The sequence below is a fragment of the Danio aesculapii genome, chromosome 1, assembly GCF_903798145.1.
Source record: "Danio aesculapii chromosome 1, fDanAes4.1, whole genome shotgun sequence".
Classification (NCBI taxonomy): domain Eukaryota; kingdom Metazoa; phylum Chordata; class Actinopteri; order Cypriniformes; family Danionidae; genus Danio; species Danio aesculapii.
In genome coordinates, this window is record NC_079435.1 from 5,044,644 (window position 1) to 5,066,310 (window position 21,667).

General features: G+C 36.6%; 2 protein-coding genes across 2 annotated transcripts; both read right to left on the bottom strand.

The window, feature by feature from the left end:
- Window positions 1-641: 641 nt before the first annotated feature.
- Window positions 642-9,442, bottom strand: LOC130223338 (B-cell receptor CD22-like). The gene is made up of 7 exons (XM_056456131.1): window positions 9,108-9,442; window positions 4,771-5,085; window positions 2,146-2,394; window positions 1,798-2,052; window positions 1,546-1,691; window positions 1,406-1,477; window positions 642-1,150 (listed from the first exon to the last, which is right to left on the bottom strand). Exons 1-7 carry the CDS (start codon window positions 9,163-9,165, stop codon window positions 1,067-1,069), a joined length of 1,179 nt encoding a protein of 392 aa, XP_056312106.1. The 5' UTR covers window positions 9,166-9,442; the 3' UTR covers window positions 642-1,066.
- A 2,231-nt stretch (window positions 9,443-11,673) lies between these two features.
- On the bottom strand, window positions 11,674-18,455 carry LOC130223350 (B-cell receptor CD22-like). Its single transcript, XM_056456136.1, has 8 exons — window positions 18,413-18,455; window positions 15,233-15,571; window positions 14,907-15,152; window positions 14,567-14,830; window positions 14,286-14,364; window positions 14,144-14,204; window positions 13,138-13,209; window positions 11,674-13,058 (listed from the first exon to the last, which is right to left on the bottom strand). The coding sequence occupies exons 1-8, from the start codon at window positions 18,453-18,455 to the stop codon at window positions 12,984-12,986; spliced, it is 1,179 nt and encodes a 392-aa protein (XP_056312111.1). The 3' UTR covers window positions 11,674-12,983.
- Window positions 18,456-21,667: the final 3,212 nt, after the last annotated feature.

The window sequence follows — 21,667 nt, forward strand, 5'->3', positions numbered from 1 at the left end:
TCCAATTAACTCAAATGTTGTCAATTAGCCAATCAGAAACTTCCAAAACCTTGACCATCATCATCTGAGCTTTTTCAGAGGCAGAATAATCTTATTGTGTGTAAACTTGACTTTCAAGAAAAGTTATAACAATTTCTCAAAATATCTCTCATTATTCTGCTATTAAGCAGAACAGAAACACATGTGATAATCCTAACTTACCTAAAAGAGAAAAGGTTTAGTCACATTAACACCTGACTCTTTTAAAATGGTTATGTGCCTTTTTATACAGTGTATATGAACTTCTGCTTTCAACTGTATATGTAGGCCCACAGGGAATCTGCACGCGCAGATTTCCGCAGATTTTTACCTCCCCATTGATTCTGTTTATTTACTTGTGTAAATTTATATTTATTCAGTTTTGAAATTAATTACAGTAATATTATTGACTAATATGAAATATTCACTTGATTTATTTACAATACGGTTTGTAAAGTAATATTTTCAGTTTTTTAGTATAGATATTATATGAGACTTGCTTTGTTTACCAAATAAAGTAGATCTAATTGGATTTACATTGTAAACATTAAATAAAAGTTAAAAAGGTACAAAAAAGGTTTATTTCATATATTGAGGTTTTAGTTACTCTAATTATACTCCCAAAATAATTCCGCCTAAATCCGCAGATTTTAACACAATTCTGCAAAGAAATAGCAAAAAATGTCCACAGATTCCTTCTGGCCCTATACCTATATGCTATAAGCTTGCAGGTTAACCACTGAAGGTCTGTATACTGTATAATAACTTATATTTGATTGTAACTGTAACTTAATTTGATTGTAATGCAGTAAAGTGCACCTTTTGTAAAGCTGCATTGAAACAATAATCATTATAAAAAGCGCCGTACAAATAAACTTGAGCTGAATTGAACTTTAAAGAGAAATAGGAATCAATTACACAAATAACGATGAGTTAATCAAGCTTTCTGGCATCATTTAGACTCCACACGCAAAGCAAAAACAAACATCAAGTAGTTCAATTGTAAGTCAGCGAGAGGAAAGAAGTCATGAAACACACTGATGCGAATTCAGTTTTTGATATAAATGGTATTATAATAATCTGGGTCTTGTCCTTCAGAGCTCTTCGTGTTTTCACAGGATCTCTTCATAATCTGGAGATAAAACGCATGATAAACAAGATCAGATGTTATATCTGTAGATCACAGGTGTCAAACTCAGTTCCTGGAGAGCCAAGTTTAGCTTTAACCCTAATCAAGCACACTTGATCAAACTATTGAGTCCTTCAGGCTTGTTTGAAACCTACTGGTAAGTGTGCTGGAGCAGGGTTGAACTAAACAGGTCTGCGGCTTTTCAGGAATTGAGCTTAACACCCCTGATCTAAATGATAAACAGAGCCAGTAACTCACATCCAGTGTGTCGTATTCAGAGCATCTGGACTTGGGGTCAAGGGTCATGTAGGGGTCTTCAGGAGACTCCACCTGACAATGATGAGAGGATTAATTATTCGTTTATCACCGACCAATCACAGAAGAGGAGATTTACATACCTTTTTATGATGTCGTATGAAGAGCACGATGAAAACCATCAACGCCACAGAAATGGAAACAGTAGTGATTCCCACTGTGATCAGAATCTGTACCATTACACCAGATTTAATGTTGGGATGAGATGCTGAGATGTTACTGGGTGGATCTAAACACAAACTCAAATCATTTGTTGTTGAAACACAATTAAAAAAAATGTATTACTGTCTGAAGCCAATGATCAAAACAAATCTTATTGTTTATAACAGGCATACGATTGACATTCAGCATCACTGCTTCAGAGTATTTCATTCCATGTCTGTTTCTGGCTCTACACTTGTATTCTCCGCTGTGATCAGAGCTGATGTTTGAGATGCTGAAGACTCTTCCAGATCCTACAGATGTTTCTCCTTTTAACCACCTGATTTCAGCAGGAGGGTTTGAGTCGCTGCTGCAGCTCAGAGTCACTGAATCTCCAGACACTGTTACAGCAGATCCACTGACGAACACTGAGACGCTCTTTGGAGGATCTACAATAAAAAAGCGACATTAGACTGAGTAATCAACAGCAGCAGTTTCATTTTTAGGTGAACGGTGCTTTTAATGAACCCGTTTGTACTCACATTCTACATTAAGATAAGCTGTTGGAGAGATCAGATGTTCTTCTCCTCTGACAGCACATATGTAGTCTCCAGCATCGGAGCTTCTGACTGACTGCAGGTGAAGCTGATTATTCAGGGTTTCTCCAGTTAATCTCTTTGTGTTTCTGTACCAGATGAATGTAGTTTCTTCAGGCAGAGAGCAGCTGCTTTTGCAGCTCAGAGTGACTGAATCTCCCTCTTTCACACAATGTTTTGTCTCCACCTGCAGGTCTGATAAAAAACTGCACATAAACCTAAAGGGCTCTATTTTAACGATCTAGGCGCAAAGTCAAAAGTGCAGGGCACAAACGCATTAAGGGCGTGTTGCTATTTTAAGGATGAAAAAATACGCCCTGCGCTGCGGCGCATGGTCTAACAGGGTTGAGCTTATTCTCTTAATGAGTTATAGGTGTGTTTTGAGCATAAACCAATCAGAGGCTCATCTCCTACTCCCTTTAAGAGTCAGTTGCATCACACCATAGCGCATTTTCTATTTACATGGCGGACTTTATAAGTGAACGCTCCAATAGCGAGAAAACAGATAAACAGAGCATCTGCAACGCGAGGATAAAGAATGAGCCTCCTCCAATCAGCCTTTACTTTCTCTCTCTCTTTACTTTTCTCTTTCATGGTTAAGGAAACGGTGTTGTATGCACAGACATCCATTAACCTACATAATTAATTTCGTTTGTTACGCACAAAGATTTGTTTTCAAAACTATTTCTAAATTCAATTTCCAGTAAACGAATAAATGGTCCCCCATATGGTCCAAAACCTGACATGGTGGACAAATCTAAGCTTGTTTTCAATAAAAACAAATATAAATATGCATATGAATGTAATAAATAATACTAATAATAACAACATTATACAAAAGCAAGTTGTTTTGAATAAACAAAAAAAGCCCCCATGATGAAGAAGGCATGAAGGCAGTATTTTTATATTTATGTAGAAAGTAATCATTTTTGTAATATTTTAATCCTATAATTCTTTTTCATTTGTAAAGATATTTGTGTATTGCTCTACATTCTGTGTGTTTTAAACAATGTGTAAGCGAGGCTCACAACTAACGTGCTCTGCTCTGGACTTTAGACCTGCTCTCAGCTGGTGTATTGAACAGTATTTTAGTTCATCAAAATAGCAACGCACCAACAATGTGCCTTAACACACCTCTTCTAAGCCAGAACACCCATGAGTCCACAAAGCGGCACAAATGGATTTGCTATTTAAACAACGTGGTGGAAAACAGGGAAACTGGGGTTACGTTGGTCTGAAAATAGCAACACATCAGGGCCTTGCGCCTTAATGCGCCAGGTGTATGATAGGGCCCAAAGTCATTCATTCATTTTCCTTCAGCTTCATCCTTTCATTCATCAGGGGTCGCCACAGCGGAATGAACCACCAACTTATCTAGCATATGTTTTACACAGTAGATGGCCTTCCAGCCGCAACACAATACTGGGAAACACCCATGCACACTCATTCACACACATTAATTTAGCTCATCCAATTCCCCTATAGCGCATGTGTTTACTCTGTGGGGGAAACCGGAGCACCCAGATGAAACCCAGGCCAACATGGGGAGAACATGCACACTCCACACAGAAATATCAACTGAAACGGGACTCTAACCAGCGACCTTCTTGCTGTGAGGTGACAGTGCTAACCACTGAGCCACCGTGACACCTAAACCTAAAGTATAAGCCTAAAACTTAAAGTCCATGTGAAAACAAAATTTACAATGTTCAATATATAAATGTACAATATAGTATACCCATGCCACAGCTGTATCCCTTCTTGACTTGAAAGCCCCGCCCCCTACTGAATATTCTATTTCAGTTAGAAGTACATCTGAAATTAAACTTAACATAAACTACCAACACAATCTCACGGCAATTCGTAACTTTTTGATTTAGTGGCTAATTCGTATGAATTCGTACGATCTAATTCGTACAATTTAGTACGATTTGCTCATCCGCCAATGACGGTTGGGTTTAGGGGTGGGGTTAGGTGCCACGCCTCCTTTTTAAAATCGTACAATTTCGTACAACTGAACTCGTACGAATTCGTACGAATTAGCCAGTAAACTGTCAAAACATAAAATACTTACGTTTTCTCGTAAAATCAGGCTGAAACTGCATATACCTTAACGTACAAATGAAATAAGAACTAACCATTTGATTTTGTTAGCTCACATTGCTGGTGTTGTGATGAACAATTAATCTGTGCAAGCATTAAGAAAAGAATTGTCTGCTTTTGTAATCTAATTACGTCAAACTGATATAAAGGGGGTGGCTAATATGTTTAACCACGCCCCTCCAGCTGTCAGTTTTGACAACAAACAGAAATGGAAAGGAGGAGGAGTCTGTTAGGTTGTAATAACTCTCCCCAAACCGTTTCCCCATCTTTTTGAATGAAATGCCTACTTTACTACATCCAATCAGCTTGCAGTAGAAAAAAACAAGCCACGCCCACTGTTTTCTCACTTAATGTTCTGTTTCTCTAGGAACTGCTTCACAATTTGACTTCATGCGGTTCATGGGGACTTTAAAGTGGATGAAAGTAAAATAAAATGCAGTCATATTAAACAACTCAGTTTGTTTCTACCTGTAACATCCAGCTGAACTCCCAGATTCCATGTTTCTGACCTCTTTTGTCTGCAGTAGTAGATGTTTTCATCAGCTTCCCTTATATTATTCAAAGTGATGCTGTAATGTCTGCCTTTACTGTAACACTGAATTCCTCCTCTTTTTTCTGGATCTGAACACAAGTGAGATGTTTCCCGTGAAACTTTGCTCCACATTGTTTCATTCTCTTCACTGTTCTTAGGAAGGGAACAGGACAACATCACATCAGAGCCTTTTAATGCACACATATATGGAGGACTGTAGTTTATTTCCACAGGCTCCTGGCAATAAACCCCTGAAACACAGACATGAGATACTGATGGATATGATGTAGGCATTAGCTGGTTTCACACATATAATTCTGATATACAGGTGAAGAATTATTAGCCCTCCTGAATATTTTTTACCCATTTTCTGTTTAACCGAAAGAAGATACTTGTAACACATTTCTAAACATGATAGTTTTAAAGGTGCCCTATAATGAAAATCTGAGTATACCAAGGCATCGTAGGGTGACGCGGTGGCATAGTGGGTAGCATTGTCGGCTCACAGCAAGAAGGTCACTGGTTCAAACCTCGACTGGGTCAGTTGGCATTTCTGTGTGGAGTTTGCATGTTCTCCCCATGTTCACGTGGGTTTCCTCTGGGTACTCCAGTGTCCCCCACAAGTCCAAAGACATGTGGTATAGGTGAATTGAATAAGCTAAAATTGTCCATAGTGTATGTGTGTGAATAAGTGTGTATGGATGTTTTCCGGTGATGGGTTTCAGCTGGAAGGGCATCCGCTGCTGGATAAATTCACGGTTCATACCGCTGTAGCGACCCCAGATTACTAAGCCAAAAAGAAAATGAATGAATGAACGAAAATGGAAATGGGCATGCTGTGAGCCTCAGACACCACTGGTTCTTCATTCCACGAGTGTGAAACCCCGGTGGACATTGGGCCAATCAAAGGACAAAATAAACTGTGAGGAGACTCACGGGCCATGCCTTCTGCATTTGCATGTATGTCTAAATTGGGTTGTTCATCCAGCCCTGCTGAAAAAAAAACAGCTTAAACTAGCCTAAGATGGTTGGCTGGTTTTAGCTGGTCGACCAGCCTGGTTTTAGAGGGGTTTGGCCATTTCCAGGCTGGTTTCCAGCCATTTCTAGCCTGGTCTTAGCTGGTGAGGCTGGAAAATGACCAGCTAAAGACCAGCTTGACCAACCTGGTTTAAGCTGTACATAGTTAGTTTTGGCTGGACCCTTAGCCTGGCTAGGCTGTTCAAGCTGGTTTTAGCCGGTCATCTCCCAGCCTGACCAGCTAAGATCAGACCATTGGTGTGTATTGGAAGGAATGCGTCAAAAGAGCCGCCATTTTAGTACAGAGTAGCGCTCCCTTGGAATGAATGTGGGACCAAGGTGCAGTGGAGGACTAGTCATCCGGAGCCAGAGATATATATACATATATCTATGAACGGGAGTTTTCCCGGTGGTCAGTAGGCTATGCAACAAAAAAATTTATTTTGAAAATTATCATTTTTACATCACTTTTCAATATTGATGGATCAGTGACCCCACGGGCATTCCTGACAATAAGTGTGTGTTTGTGTGCATGTAAATGTATTATCCTCCCTCCCCGCTAAATTTGATCTAATCCGTGTCCTGAAACACAGCCCCTCTCCTGCTTTCACTTCTCATTCTAACAGAGGGAGCGATTCGTTTGTGAATGAATCTCCATTATGAACGACGCGTTATCTTAGCCGACAATAAGTTTCTGGCATTGCAGCTTCTTGTCATCATATTTCTTTAACATTGTTTGCTAATTTTATTCAAACAAACTAACATAAGCCTAATATTTAGTGCGAGTTGGTGCTACTTTCCTTATGATCAGTGCACTAAGTGACTGTAATAACATCAATACTTATTTAGCACAAAAGTTTAACATATAAGAAATGAAATCTTACCTATAAAATGTTTTCTTTGTTTGCTTCTTACTTTACCCATAACAGCGCTAATGTCCAGCATCTTTACATTGGCTTTGGTCTTGACTAGTGCGGTTGAATGATATTTGTCCTGGGAGCACTGTACAAATGTGGCGGCACTGGCGTACGCTTAGGGTTCGTATGCGATATCTAGTGTATATATCTAAGAACCTGACCAGCGGCCAAGTCATCAAGCTATGAGATCATGAAAAAGCTATGAGATCATTAATATGCCCGCCTCAGGCTGCGTTTAATAGGCCAAACGTTTTCTAGTGAGATAACAGTGATAATTTTCCGCCCTTAGTTGTTTTAAGCCTATATTTCACTTACTATGTATGTGGGACTTTTATTTTGAAAACGCGAGCGCCAAAATGTTTACTGAGCAACGACAGCGCCAGTATTTCAAGCTCACCTCAGGACGCAAAATGCAAGATTTACAGATTATACCTTTGTTCAAATCAACTCAGAAGAGGCATAAGGTATGTTTAGTTACATATTTTGTTGATTTATAGTGTTTATTGTGAAATATGATGCGTATGTTTTAACAAACACATGTAGACTGCTGAATCGTGTCAAATCACTCCGCTCAACTGTCATATGTTCATGCAGACGTTGAGTTTAATCAAGATCTTTTCCCATTCCTCCCAAGGTAAGAGAAGTACAATTTAAAATATTAAAGGATGTATACCCTTCTAATAGGTTTTTACACTTAAATTTTTATTTTGTAATGTAAACGCTTAATTAAAGACACAGAACACATATTTTTTTACTTGCAGCTCTGTTTAATCATTTTGGAAAACAGTGCAAAACTGGTTGATAAGAATGTGGATGCTGAAGGTTTGACTTTCACATTACAAGATGTATGGTATGGAATTACTAAAGATTGTTCTGTTTTGCACGATTTGATAAATATTATAGTATTACCCAAATATTTTATTCACAAATGTAGATATTTAAACGCCTCCACTATACAATGTCTTTATAAAAGAACTTAAAATCTTTTCGGATGTCCTGGCTAAAATGAAAACAAAAATTGCCTTAAAAATGTTTCATTTATTTGTATCATATAACTTGCCAAAGCCGATATCTGATTTATACTGATTTCTTTATGGGGTTTGTTTTTTCGCTCTTAATTTTATTTTAGTTTGGATGAGTTTTGTAATTTACACTTTTTGTATTTTTTTATATTACTTTGTGTTGAGCCTTCCACGTGTGATATTTAATTTGTAACATTGAATTACATTTTGTTGTATTTGGATTTTGTATTTCCAATAAAAAAAATGATGAAAATTCAAAATTAATCAAGATACTAGTATTCAGCTAAAAGTGTCATTTAAAGGCTTAACTGGGTTAATTAGGTTAATTAGCCAATTCATTTTAAAATAGCGGTTTGTTCTGTAGACAACTGAAATATTGCCTAAGCTAATAATATTGACTTTAAAAAGGTTTTTAAAAATGAAAACTGCTTTTATTCTAGCTGAAATAAAATAAGAAAAAGAAGAAAAAATATTATAGAAAATACTGTGAAAAATACATTGCTTTGTTAAACATCATTAAGGAAATATATGAAAAAAGGCGAATAATTTTGACTTTAACTGTATCGCAATATATGAACATATGCAAACATATATGAAGTTATAGCTAATATATTTAAACATATATGCAAATATTTGTCATTCCAATGGTTGAAAATATATACAGTTGAATATACAGTCAGAATTATTAGCCCCCCCTTTGATTTCTTTTTTTTTTAGATATTTCCCAAATGATATTTAACAGAGCAAGGAAATTTTTACAGTATTTCCTATAATATTTTTTTCTTCTCTAGAAAGTCTTATTTGTTTATTTTATTTTAGCTTTTATTTTATTGTTTATTTTAGCTAGAATAAAAGCAGTTTTTTATTAATAAAAAAAAAATATATATATATATATATATATATACAAGGGTTAATATTATTAGCCCCTTTAAGCTATATTTTTTTCGAGAGTCTACAGAACAAACCATCATTATACAATGACTTGCCTAGTTACCCTAATTAACTTAGTTAAGCCTTTAAATGTCACTTTAAGCTGTATAGAAGTGTCTTGAAGAATATCTAGTCAAATATTATTTACTGTCATCATGGTGAAGATAAAGTAAATCAGTTATTAGAGATGAGGTATTAAATATATTATTATTAGAAATAAGCTTAAAAAAATCTTCTCTCAGTTAAAAAGAAATTGGCAGAAAAAATAAACAGGACTAATAATTCTGACTTTAACTGTATAAGCAAGCAGCCATTTTTGCAATATTTTGAAATATTGGTTTAGTTTTTGTGAATTTTGAGATGAAATATTAGTAAATAAACACTCACCTGCTTTAATGATCATCACTAACATAAGACAAACCGACTTTCTGAAAGATGTCAACATAATTGCTGCTTTAAAACTGTAAAAACAGACGATTAAGACATGAGATATAGTTTTACATAAACAGTTGTCACTACTTTATGTTTAGATCTCCTCAAGCCAGTACAAAGGTGAAAATGTACTTACATTGTTGAACTGGGTGATATTTCCAAGAAACAAACATACACAATATATTGAACTTCCCTGTTTTTTATAGGCAAATAAACTGTTGTATCGTCAGTAAAATAATAATCCTTCTGCCTCTTCAGTGTGACAGCTGTGGTATCATTTTTAAAGTAAAATTGTGTATGAAATCCTGTTTCGGCCACACAGACTGTATCAAAATCACCTAATCAACACAACTGAAGGCTTTCTTCAAATCACATTCCTCTATTGATGTTGATTATGACGATGATGATTATATTGTAATAGTTCTGAGCAACATGCATGATGAAATATTAGTCAGTATTTCCAGTGGATGAGGAGAAAAAGAGGAACCACAAACTCTTGTCCCACTCAAACTCACACCATTGGTTCAGACAGCCCACAAGAAAAATACTATTGTAATTTATAATAAATACGGTAGTGTTTTTCAACCATAATATTGTGAAGTACTTGAATCTGTCCCGAGTCTAAACTTTTATGAATCATTCTTACTCTTCAATTAATATGAGCTGTCATGGTTTATCAAAGATGCAAATTCCTCACTGCATTTCAGCTGTAACCTTTAGCAAACCTTCCAATACCTGCAGCATGATGACTCTTATGAAAATCTATGAGCGCCAAAGGCGGTGTGTGGATTTACACAATTTTTTTTAAGGTAACTAGTTGCAAACAGTTTATATGGGCTGAATTTAAACAAACAAATTAGGTTGAACATCACTACGTTTATATTCAGCCCATATAAATTATATGCAACCACTTACCTTAAACAAAATGTAGTAAATCCAATGAATCTTTTTTTTCAGTGTACATTACAAACGACTCAACATAGTAAATAACGGTAAAAATGAGTACACCCTAACTATCTGTTGTAACTCTAAAGTTGCTATAGTATGTGTTTTGGAACGTGGCTTGTATAAATGAAAAGATGTACTGTATCGGCCATGTTGTCTGCTCTACAATGCCATATGAATGAAACAACACTGTAGTGTAATATAATGTGTATTTACATAGCGTATTTACAGTGTATGGCCATACACCCAAAGCGCTTTAAAAAACACCGTTCATTACACTTACACATTTTGTTCAGCCGGATAATCCTCACAAGAATATATAACTTTTAGCACTTTTAGATCTTAAATGCAAACGCAAGAACAGAAAAGCTAACATTAGGCTATAAACGGACTACAGCGCCTGTGACGTCAGCACCACCCGGCTACAGACAACTTTCTGAAGCTTACTTTTAGAAATATTGTCCATGACAAAGATTTACTCTCTCTGTTTAGTATATTATAATGCACGCTATATATTATAAACAATCACATCTGTATAGACCTACAGGCCTTTTGGATAGTTTTGTACATGGGAAACACATTTTGTTTTGCTTTACGCTTGTTGTAAAAGTGTTAAAACTGTGTGTATAAATGTGCCTACATAGTATTATCATAAGACATATTTAAATAAGTGTATCGCTCGCGTGCACACAGCCCGCTTACCTTAGTAACACACGACAGAAATGAGGCGTGAGGGACAAGTCTATATGCCTGCAAGTTCCTTCATAGACACAGAACAACAGTCAATACTCTTTTTGTCACAAAGTACAGCGAAAAGCAGCCCATACAGACACATATGCTATAGATTTTAAGGAGGAGTGTAAATATTGCAGTTATGACAGAGTTAAATGTGTTCAGATGCAGAAAAATCGATGAAAAATAAATTGATCACGTTAAAATGACAGGTAATATGTAGGTATTTTACACATTTATTCACACGTTTGCATTACTAAGAGCAGGAAAGAGACAGGCTCCACTGGTAAGCAGTATTTGCATAATATAGTTTGATTAAAATAGATTAACAAATGAATCTGTCTCGACAGTCTTTACATGTTAAGGCATTATCTACACACAATATGAATTCCCAATTAGAAAAACACTACAAACTATAAAACACTATTCATGAAAATACTTAAATACAGACAAATCCAAATGCTCAACACAAGCGGGCTACGTTCCAGACCAGTTCAGCTGGATGACGTATAATGTCTCAGACACCGCCCGTAGTCTCATTTATGGCTCGTTTCCACTGACTGGTACGGTACGGTTCGGTTTGGTACGGGTCACCTTTATCAAGCTTGCGTTTCCACTAACAAGGGTACCCTTTTAGTGGGCGCATGGTGTATTACAGAAAGTTTCAGTCGACGTCATTCTCACTCGAGGAAATGTCTACAATAAAGCTGTACGGGTCACTTACATATCACATGAGAAGCTCTTCTCACAAAACAGATGCTTCATACACATAAATACTTGTGTAGAAATGTTCATTTCTAATTTTTCAATGAACATGAGTTGATTATAATTGCCTACTGTAACGTTTGTAATTATATTAAATAACTAAATAAATGAACATATATAAACGCATACAGCCCCGTACAGTCTCCGATATGTTACCAACTACAGAAGAACTACATATAGCAGACATTTCATCTGTATTTAGGTTCAAAACAACACAAAATATAGCCTACAGTCAGTGAAAACCTCTCATCTGTGTCTGTAATCTTCAGCAGCACATGTAGCCTCTGTTAGACAGTAATTCCATCATTCCCGGTTCATAATAGTCCAAAATGTGAAGATAATAAATTAGTTAAACATGGCATTTTGTTCATGTTTGCTGATAAATGATGTGCTCCTTTTTTTCCGGCTTCTCCTTTGTTTCTTCACGCTTCACTCTCGCGTTTGTCAGTGTCTGACAGGATCGGGTTTCAAAAGCACGTCAATAATCAAGCGCAGGTTATTATCATCAGCTCAAGAAGTTTGTTATTTCTGATATAATGTTAGACGCGCGCGAGCGCTAGCAAGAAAGCGAAACGGATCGCTCCTCAGACTGGCTCGTAAAAAACTACGGGGCACAGGGTAAATCTGCTCTTCTTCTTGGCTTTGTGGCTGTTTATCCAGACGACGACAAGGTTTGTTTGAGCCCAGATCGACCATGGCTCGTTATTATATGTATTTATAATTCCGCTGTAATCTCTCGGCTGTGTGTGCATTTCAAACATGGCGTTTTTTTTGTTTTCATTCTGGCTTGTTGCGTAAGCGAATGACGTATCTCTGTAAACCAATAGCGTTCAGCTGCGCATGTGGCTCCGCCTTTTGGTACCCTTTCTCGTGTTTGGTACCCTTTCGAAAGGGTGCCGAAAAAGTGGTACGGTACGGTTCGGTATGACTTTTAACAGTGGAAACGGCCATAAAAGCGTACCAAACCGTACCGTACCATACCACTCAGTGGCAACTTGATAGCAACCGTCTTTTAAAGAAGCGTAACCGATTAAAAACATCAAGAGTGTGATGTAACTGATGTGTTTTATGTTGTAGAATTAAATGTGAAAGTATCTTGAGTTTGTGTTAGCCACAGACCTTATTTAAGAGATTTAACTGAAATGCCATTTAAAAACCCATTGACTTTGGGATGAGGGAACCGGAACTGCTAAAATGCTAACTAGCTTCCGGGTTTTTGCATACAAATTGATAGTTCCTCCACTCTATTCTGCCTTTGGTTTACCTTAGGCTACTGAACAGGAAATTAAAGATACCCTACTTTTTAAAAAAAAAAAAGACTTGTTAAAACAGCATCAAGGAAATCTTTTAGGGAAAGTAAATCATAACAAATAATTTAAATTGAATAAATCATTGATCAATATTATAATATGTGCAACCATCATCTTCACGGTCGTCTGTGTTTTCACTGGATCTCTTCAAATTCTAGAGAACGATGAATATATATGTATCAGAATAAATCATATGCTATGTATAACTGTAGATGATAAACAGAGAAACTCACATTCAGTGTGTCGTACTCAGAGCATCTGGAATTGGGGTCAAGGGCCATGTAGGGGTCTTCGGGAGACTCCACCTGACAATGATAAGAGGATTAATTATTCATTCACAAAACTCAGGGCTTCTGGTAGTACCTAGAATAGCAAAGTCGAGTAAAGGAGGTCGAGCCTTCTCATTTATAGCTCCTAAACTCTGGAATAGCCTTCCTGATAACGTCCGAGGCTCAGACACACTCTCCCAATTCAAAACTAGATTAAAGACCTATCTGTTCAGTAAAGCATACACTTAGTGCACCACTTAGGGGGCTTCCACACAGGTTCTGCGTCTTGTTTATATACACTATGAACAGCAGCTACGCTAATTATTTTCTTTATTCTCCATTTCCACCTGGGGATACTCTTCCCGAGGCCCTCAGACTATGCAGAGCCACTGATTCGATCCAAGACCAACGACGAGATGATCCCAAGGTTTCCATATCCTGGACCAGGCCGAATCCTGAGCAGCTACTGTGATGATCATGGAAGAGTGGAGAACATGAGACTGATTCCTGTGACGCTCAGACGAGTCTTTGCTGAGGCCAGCTTCCAGCCTCCGCCACTGAGACTGCAGCTCTGCACATGACGTTTGGCCAGCGGAGAAATTAAAATGGTTGTGCCCAACTGAGTCTGGTTTCTCTCAAGGTTTTTTTTCTTCACTTCCGCCATTAGTGAAGTTTTTTTTCCCTCTCCGCTGTCGCCACTGGCTTGCATGGTTTGGGATCTGTAGAGCTGCGCATCGTTGGATTTGCTCTTCAGTGTTTGGACTCTCAGTAGTGATTATTAATCCACACTGAACTGAGCTAAACAGAACTGAACTTAAACACTACAAACTGAACTACACTGTTCCTATTTACTGTGACCTTTTATGTGAAGCTGCTTTGACACAAACTACATTGTATAAGCGCTATACAAATAAAGGTGAATTGAATTGAATTCATCACTGACCAATCACACGCAAGGAGATTTACATACCGCACAGTGTTGTTGTTGTGATCCTCTGTGGTTTTGCTCGTCTGACTGAGTCACTCGCTTCCTGTGAGATGAAGAAGAGGAAATGATCATCAACACAAACTGACTCTGAATCTTCATGTCGAGTCATTCGAGTCTCTCTCACCTTATGATGACAATAAAAACGAACACAAAAGCAGATGCAGCGATTCCTGCTGTGATCGAGATCCATGATGAGCTGCTTTCTGTGCAGACGAGAGAAAAAATGTGTTTTAATCAGAGATGCTCATTATAAACAACACAACACAGCCTAATGGCCGACCATAAGCTTGGTGTGTCCCAGACTTTAATTTTCCCATACACTCTTCCATCCGGTTACTTACTCAGGCTCAAGCCTGCTTAGCATCAGTGAGCAACCAGTTTTTGGTTGCAGGGTGACATTCTTACCTTTAACAATGACTGAAACAGACTCTGATCTCTGAGAGCCATATTTATTCTCAGCCTCACAGTAATATCGTCCACTGTGACTGGAGTTAAAGCTGGAGATACTGAAACTCTGTCCAGATCCAACAGCTGAGCTTTGATTGTCTTTAAACCACCTGAAGTCCACAGCAGGAGGGTTTGAGTCGCTGCTGCAGCTCAGAGTCACTGAATCTCCAGACACTATTACAGCAGATCCACTCACGGACACTGAGACGCTCTTTGGAGGATCTGAAAAACAGTCAGCATCTGTGAGTTTGACAGAGGCAAATCTGAGGAGTGTGAGAAGCTGAAGGTCTCGCCGTACATCTGATGTTGAGCGTGAGAGCAGGAGACGGCAGATGTTTGGGATCTCTCACTGCACAGCTGTAGCTTCCAGCATCTCCTCTGCTGACCGACTTCAGAATCAGCTGATTCTGACGCTCCGATTCTGGGAAAGACTCGCCGTTTCTATACCAGCTGAAGTTTGTGCTGCCGAGATTGCAGGAGCTTTTACAAGTTAAGACTGGAGAATCTCCTTCAACAACCTCTTCAGGAGTCTCCACTCTGAGATCTGAAAACAGAAGAAACAGAAGTTATATTTTTATGACTGAACAGATTAAATCTGTCTGTGCAATATGAGTTCAACTGTACCTGTCACTGTGAGCTCAGTCCCAGGATAACCCAGATATTGCTGTTTTTCATCATTTGTCTCAATTCTGATGCAGTACTGTCCTTCATCTTCATGTCTTACATTACTGAGCTTGAGAAAAAAAATGTTGTCTTTATGAAAGTACTCAACTCTGCCTGTGTAATCTGGATGATTTAGCAGATTGATGACTTCCCCTCTTTTTGGGTTTACAATCCAAAATATCTCTGTCACAGTGAGACCCTCTGGGTGTTTATATCTGCCTGTTAATTGTATTGTTGAACCCTTTAAAGCACATATTGCCATTTTTGAGTACTGAACATCCCATTTCTGGCTGCAAATGCCTGTAAAATATAAAATTAGTTATAATGTTTTCAAAGTTGATTAAAAGCATGAATAAAAACCTAAGTAATAATAATCTCTCCATATTGTTTATTTGTTTTTAATTCTGTATTTCTCAACAGCCCTGTGTACTGTCATCAATTCTGTTTAGCCTCTGTACAACTGAGTGTCAAAAAGTTATAAGGAAAACTGTCATGTAAAAACAGTGCTACTATCGCTGCTATCAAGCTCAAAGGCTGATTTTTAAGTTCATTAAAAAGCAGAGATGATATTAAATTTAGGGAAACAGTGTCTCGTTATTATTATGGACCACGTCTGACAGTACTGGTAGTGATGGTAAAATGAAGCTTTCTGAACCAGCGAATCGTTCGACTCCATTGTATCTGAAAAAGGTTTGTTTCTCAAAGCTTTCCAAATCTGAGTTCGAAGAGGACTCCTGCTGTTTAATGTTTAGCGCTGTGCTGCAAAAATGTCCAATGTTCACAACTGACCCACTCAATCATGTTGGAATACAACAATAGTAATATAAACAAATTACCCGATTACTGTAGTTTTTTTTTTCATATAAGGAAAATTATACAACTCCGATGACTGTAGTAAAATCCAAGGTATTCAAAAATATTTAATATTAAAATAAGTTTTTTGTATTCCAACCGGCCCTGCACCTACTCGTTTCAAGCAGGGATCGAACCGGGGATTCCTGCATGGGAGGCAAATGCTCTAAGGAGGAGGCTAGGGGAATGAGGCTTTTGCACTGAACTCATCAGCTGTTATACATTATACTACAATATGTTGTAACATTCATTAAAAGTAATTGCAAATACAGTTGTACATTTTAATAATTTATTCATTTTATTTTCAGCTCAGTCCCTTTATTAATCTGGGGTCGCCACAGCGGAATGAACCGCCAACTTATCCAGCATATGTTTTACGCAGCAGATGCCCTTTCAGCCGCACACAGAATTGCCAACTGACCCAGCCGAGGCTCGAACCAGCAACCTTCTTGCTGTGAGGCGACAACACTATCTACTGCGCCAAAAGCTTTTTACTATAAATTACTATTGTATTTTAGCTAAATTACTGGTGCGTGTGACCGGTGTAGTGCAATCGATGCCTAAACTCTCACTATACACTACAAACGAGGGTGTTTAAAACTTTGAATCAAAATTCGAAGCATTCATGTGGGTATAGGTGAAAATGAAGCTTCGGACGTCACTGATCACATGATTATGGCAAAATTAATCAAGCTCCGGTATGGTGAGAAATCCAGTCCCCCTTGAATTGAGTCTGCTTAGGACCCCAATGGGTCGTCTGTGTTGAATCCCTGATCAAAAGCTATTCTCCACCCTGCAATTAGATTCATGTGTTGTGCTTTTTATAGTCTATTCTCAGTCTTGAGATTCTAACAAGACATTAAATTACAGAAATTTCCTTGAATTTAAATTTGGTAAATTTCTGTAATTCAACCTCTGTTATTTTACAGTACATTTCTGTAATTTAACGGCCGTTATTTAACTTTTTTTTTCTGGCACCCCAGCTGCCGGAAATAAACTATGAAATTACGATTTTTTTTTTCTTTCAGTGTATCATCAGATAAATTCTAGAAGAGATACATCTCCGGCTGGAAGTTAATGTAATAATATAAATATTTCCCAATAATAATACTATGACCGTACAGCAACAATTACTGTTTTTACATTACTGTGAGATTTGGCTTTAGGGTTAGGATTGTGAGACGTTAATTAAATACTATATGCAGGTAATTTAATAAATAATATAAATAATTCTAGGCAGCACAGTAGCTCAGTGGTTAGCACTGTCGCTTCACAGCAAGAAGGCCGCTGGTTCGAGCCTCGACTGGGTTGGCAATTCTGTGTGGAGTTTGCATGTTCTCCCCGTGTTGGCGTTGGTTTCCTCTGGCTGCTCCGGTTTCCCCCACAGTCCAAACACATGCGCTTTAGGTGAATTGGTTAAATTAATTACCTCTAGTGTATGAGTGCATGTGTGCGAATGCGAGAGAGTATGGGTGTTTCCCAGTGCTGGGTTGCAGCTGGAGGGGCATCCGCTGCATAAAACAAATGCTGGAATAGTTGGCGGTTCATTCTGCTGTGGCGACCCCAGATTAATAAAGGGACTAAGCCGAAAAGAAAATGAATGATTTAACTGCAGCTGTATCTCTTCTAGCACCAATCAGGATCGGCTCTGTGTAGATGTTACCACCATTTTTAATAGAAAGATTAAAAATACGAGTGAAATGCATTATCATTTTTAAAGTGGATGATAATGGGATAAAATACGGGAGAATACCAAAAACTGCTTAGGTGTATATATTCTCTTTAGATATTTTGCTTCAGTGTTTAATTTGATTTCTTCTGTGTATTTTTTTTTTATCAAACTTCCCTACTCTTCAGTACTTACTGTAACCATTCAATAAATGCATAAATAATACAATATCATGCTCTCTTCCCTCATATTATCTAAAATGACACCTAGTGGATAACAAAAGCTTAACAAACAGACCAAAATGACAGCAGCACCCAGCATTACAGGAAGTGTCTAACACAGTGTTTCCCAACCCTGTTCCTAAAGGCACACCAACAGTACACATTTCAACCTCTCACTAATCAAACACACCTGAATCAACTCAGCAGAACATTAGAAAAGACCCCAAAACCTGACACGAATGGGTCAGATAAGGGAGACACACAAAATCTGTTGGTGTGCCTCCAGGAACAGGGTTGGGAAACACAAGACTAAATTGATCTATTTGAACTATCATTGATGATCTATCATAATATTTCACAATACTTAATGTGTAAGTTCTGCATTGTTTTCAGACTCACCGGGAATCATGAGCAGAGAAATTATAAATGAAAGACAAAGCATCCTGAAAGACATTAAAACAGAATTACACACTGTATAAGTCGGCTATGGTTTCAGACAGATATACACGGATTGTTTTCATCATATAGTAACCAGTCATTATTGAAACTGAAGCTATTTTAATATTAAAATGTCTATCTTACCTTGCTTTACTGCAGTATTGAACTGAACAGGGAACTGATGATCATGATGGACGGAAAACTTCATCATGTTTCACTTCCTGCTTCTTCTTCTTCTTCTTCTTCTTTTATTTTAAATGCTGTCACACTTTACAATGTTTTATCAGTTCATGTTAGTTAATATATCCAGTAACATGAACTAATAACTAATAAACAATACCTGTAGGTCTATAGCATTCATTAATCATAGTTCAACATTTACTATTGACTACATTTACTATCTTTATTAATAGCCTATTAGTTAGCACTGTAAGCTAACGAACTAAGACTAAACAACTTTATTTCCCTTAACTAACGTTAGCTGATGAATAAACACTATAATAACGGTATTGTTCATTGTTTTTTTATGTTAGTAAATACATTAACTAGCATTAACTTAAACAACTTACTGTAAAGTGTGACTAGAAATGCTCTTCCTGTGGCGCAATGCTAAGTGGAGTAAACAAACATGCACAACATGGTATTAATTACAAATACACAACGAATTCAAACTATTTATACATTATTAGCTGTATATTGACTCTAGCATGACTATTATAATGAGAGACGCTGACTGAGGATAAACACGTACACTTACGTCACTGTTCTCACTTCCTCCATTTATTTGTGCTAGTGCTAACTTTATGTCTGTGTGTGTGGGGACACTCTATTAATAGAGAGCTCAGTGGGAGGTGTTGAACAGAATCTATCTCATTATTTACTATTTATCCGTTTTAGTTTCTTAGCTGGTCTATTTTAAGGACCAGCACTTTCAGGACCAGATTCAACCAGCACAGACCAGCAGCCATGAGGTTAAAGCTAATTGTTTGTTTGTTTGTTTTTAATTGAGTTTCTGTTTTTTGAAGAAATCTCAAAGGATGAGTAAAGTCTGGAAACTCAACATCTAATTTAATCTATTTTACATGATTTATTTTCTGTCTATATATACACTATAATTCACATATTTTACTAATTTCATCTTTTTGAGATTAATCTAATTATAATTAATTCCATTTCAAAGAGAATATGCTTGCATGACAATAATGATTGTAATAACTCTGTAATAACGCTACAATATATATATATATATATATATATATATATGTTATCGTTAACATTTATGTTGAAGCACTGTTTGTATTTTCCAAAACAGCTAACCACAGAGTAATAAGATCAGAAATATCAGTCTGTAAACATTTTTTTTGTACTTTAAATGAGGAAAATGAACATGTTATGGATGTGACCAAAAAAGTCTGCGAGTTTACAGTCTACAACTTACTTTGTAGAAATTCTGTGAAATAAATTGCACAGCCCAAAATAAATGATGATAATCAAAAGGAGAAGAGTCGGCTCACTCTAGAACAAAAATTATTGAGTTTATTTTATTTAGTATTTTTCATTTATGAGGAGAAAGTGTCGTTATGGATGTGACATGATGTGAAATTTCCATTTGTGTGACTTTGGTAAATCAAATATAATCGTTTGAAAACACAGACAGACACATTTTTGAGTATTTCTAAAGTACTGTAAAATACGTGCTTACGCAAAAATCTTATAAACAATTGCCATATTTTGGTGAATTTTTTTTTTCATGGCATGGTTTACATTTGTAATTGCTCATGCAATTGAGTAATTGCTCATATATATATATATATATATATATATATATATATATATATATATATATATATATATATATATATATATATATATATATATATATATAGGGGGGAAAGGGGGTGGACATTTAAAAAATCTAGAACAGAATAAGAGAAATAGCAATACACAGTCCCTCCCCGAGGAAATAAATAAATAAATAAAGAGGTAGAGGGTTTGTCTCTTTAATCAAATATATACAACATATGTTCTTTTTCTTTTTCTTGTTTTACAAAGCCAGTGAGACAAAAACATACATTAGAAATAAAACAGAGGATTATGAATTGGCTATATATATGTGAATAGGCTGGGGAAATAAGAGATTTCATTATTTAATGACTTTCACAATAGATGTCGGTTTAATGATCAGCACCTTGGACAGCGCATTCACATGTCACACCTCTGCAGCTCACCGACCTGTCGCGCCGTCTAGTGGACAGTATATGCAACTGCATCATGTCATAAAAGATTTTTAACTAAGAAAATATAATTACAAAGTCTTCATTAAAAACCCCAAATGGTTCTTTGAATTCAAGTTAGGTTAGATGGTTCTATTTAGAACCATTTAAGGGTTCTTTATTTATTACTGAATTAATGTTGTTTATTATTGAATAAAAAATAAAACCAATCCAGAAAATTCAAATTGTTTAAATTTATTCAATTTACTTCACAAAATAATTTTTCAATAATATTTAAAATAGCACCTCTGCATACTTTGTATATGATCTACCTCTAAACATTTTACATTTTATTATTTAATTAGTAAACAAACTTTCGTAAGCTTGTTTACTGATTGAACAAATATACATACAATTGAACTGATTGAACAAATATATGCTAATGTACAAACCTGCATGAAAAAAATCCCATCATACTGTACACTGATTACGTTTTTGACCACAGCATTCATATTATTAGGTTTTGACTGAAAAAGCTTTGTCTCTCTGTGTTAAAGCTTATAATTGTTTTATAATCTTTACTAATTAATTATGTTATGAATCAAAAATTATAGAACCATTTTAATCAAAGAGGCTCTTTGCACTCAAAGGGTTCTAAATGGAACCATTTTTGTGGGTACAAGGTTCTACTGGCCAAGTATAGAAGCCCAGGGTTCTATATAGAATCTCAAGGAACTTTTTAGAGTGTACATCCACATGAAATGCTGCTGGAATTAGAAAAAAAAATGTAGGGTGGTGCAGAAAAGTCATTTCGAGGGAGGAGGGAAGGCTATCATATGGAAGCAAACGAATTTGTAGAAAATAATGAAATGCACAGATATATCATTTATAACAAGCTCTATCTACTATATACATATATAAATAAAAAAGTACATGTTAACTGCATGGCGACCTTAAAGTCCAGATTAAGTAAAAATAATCATTTTGCCAATAGACTATATGC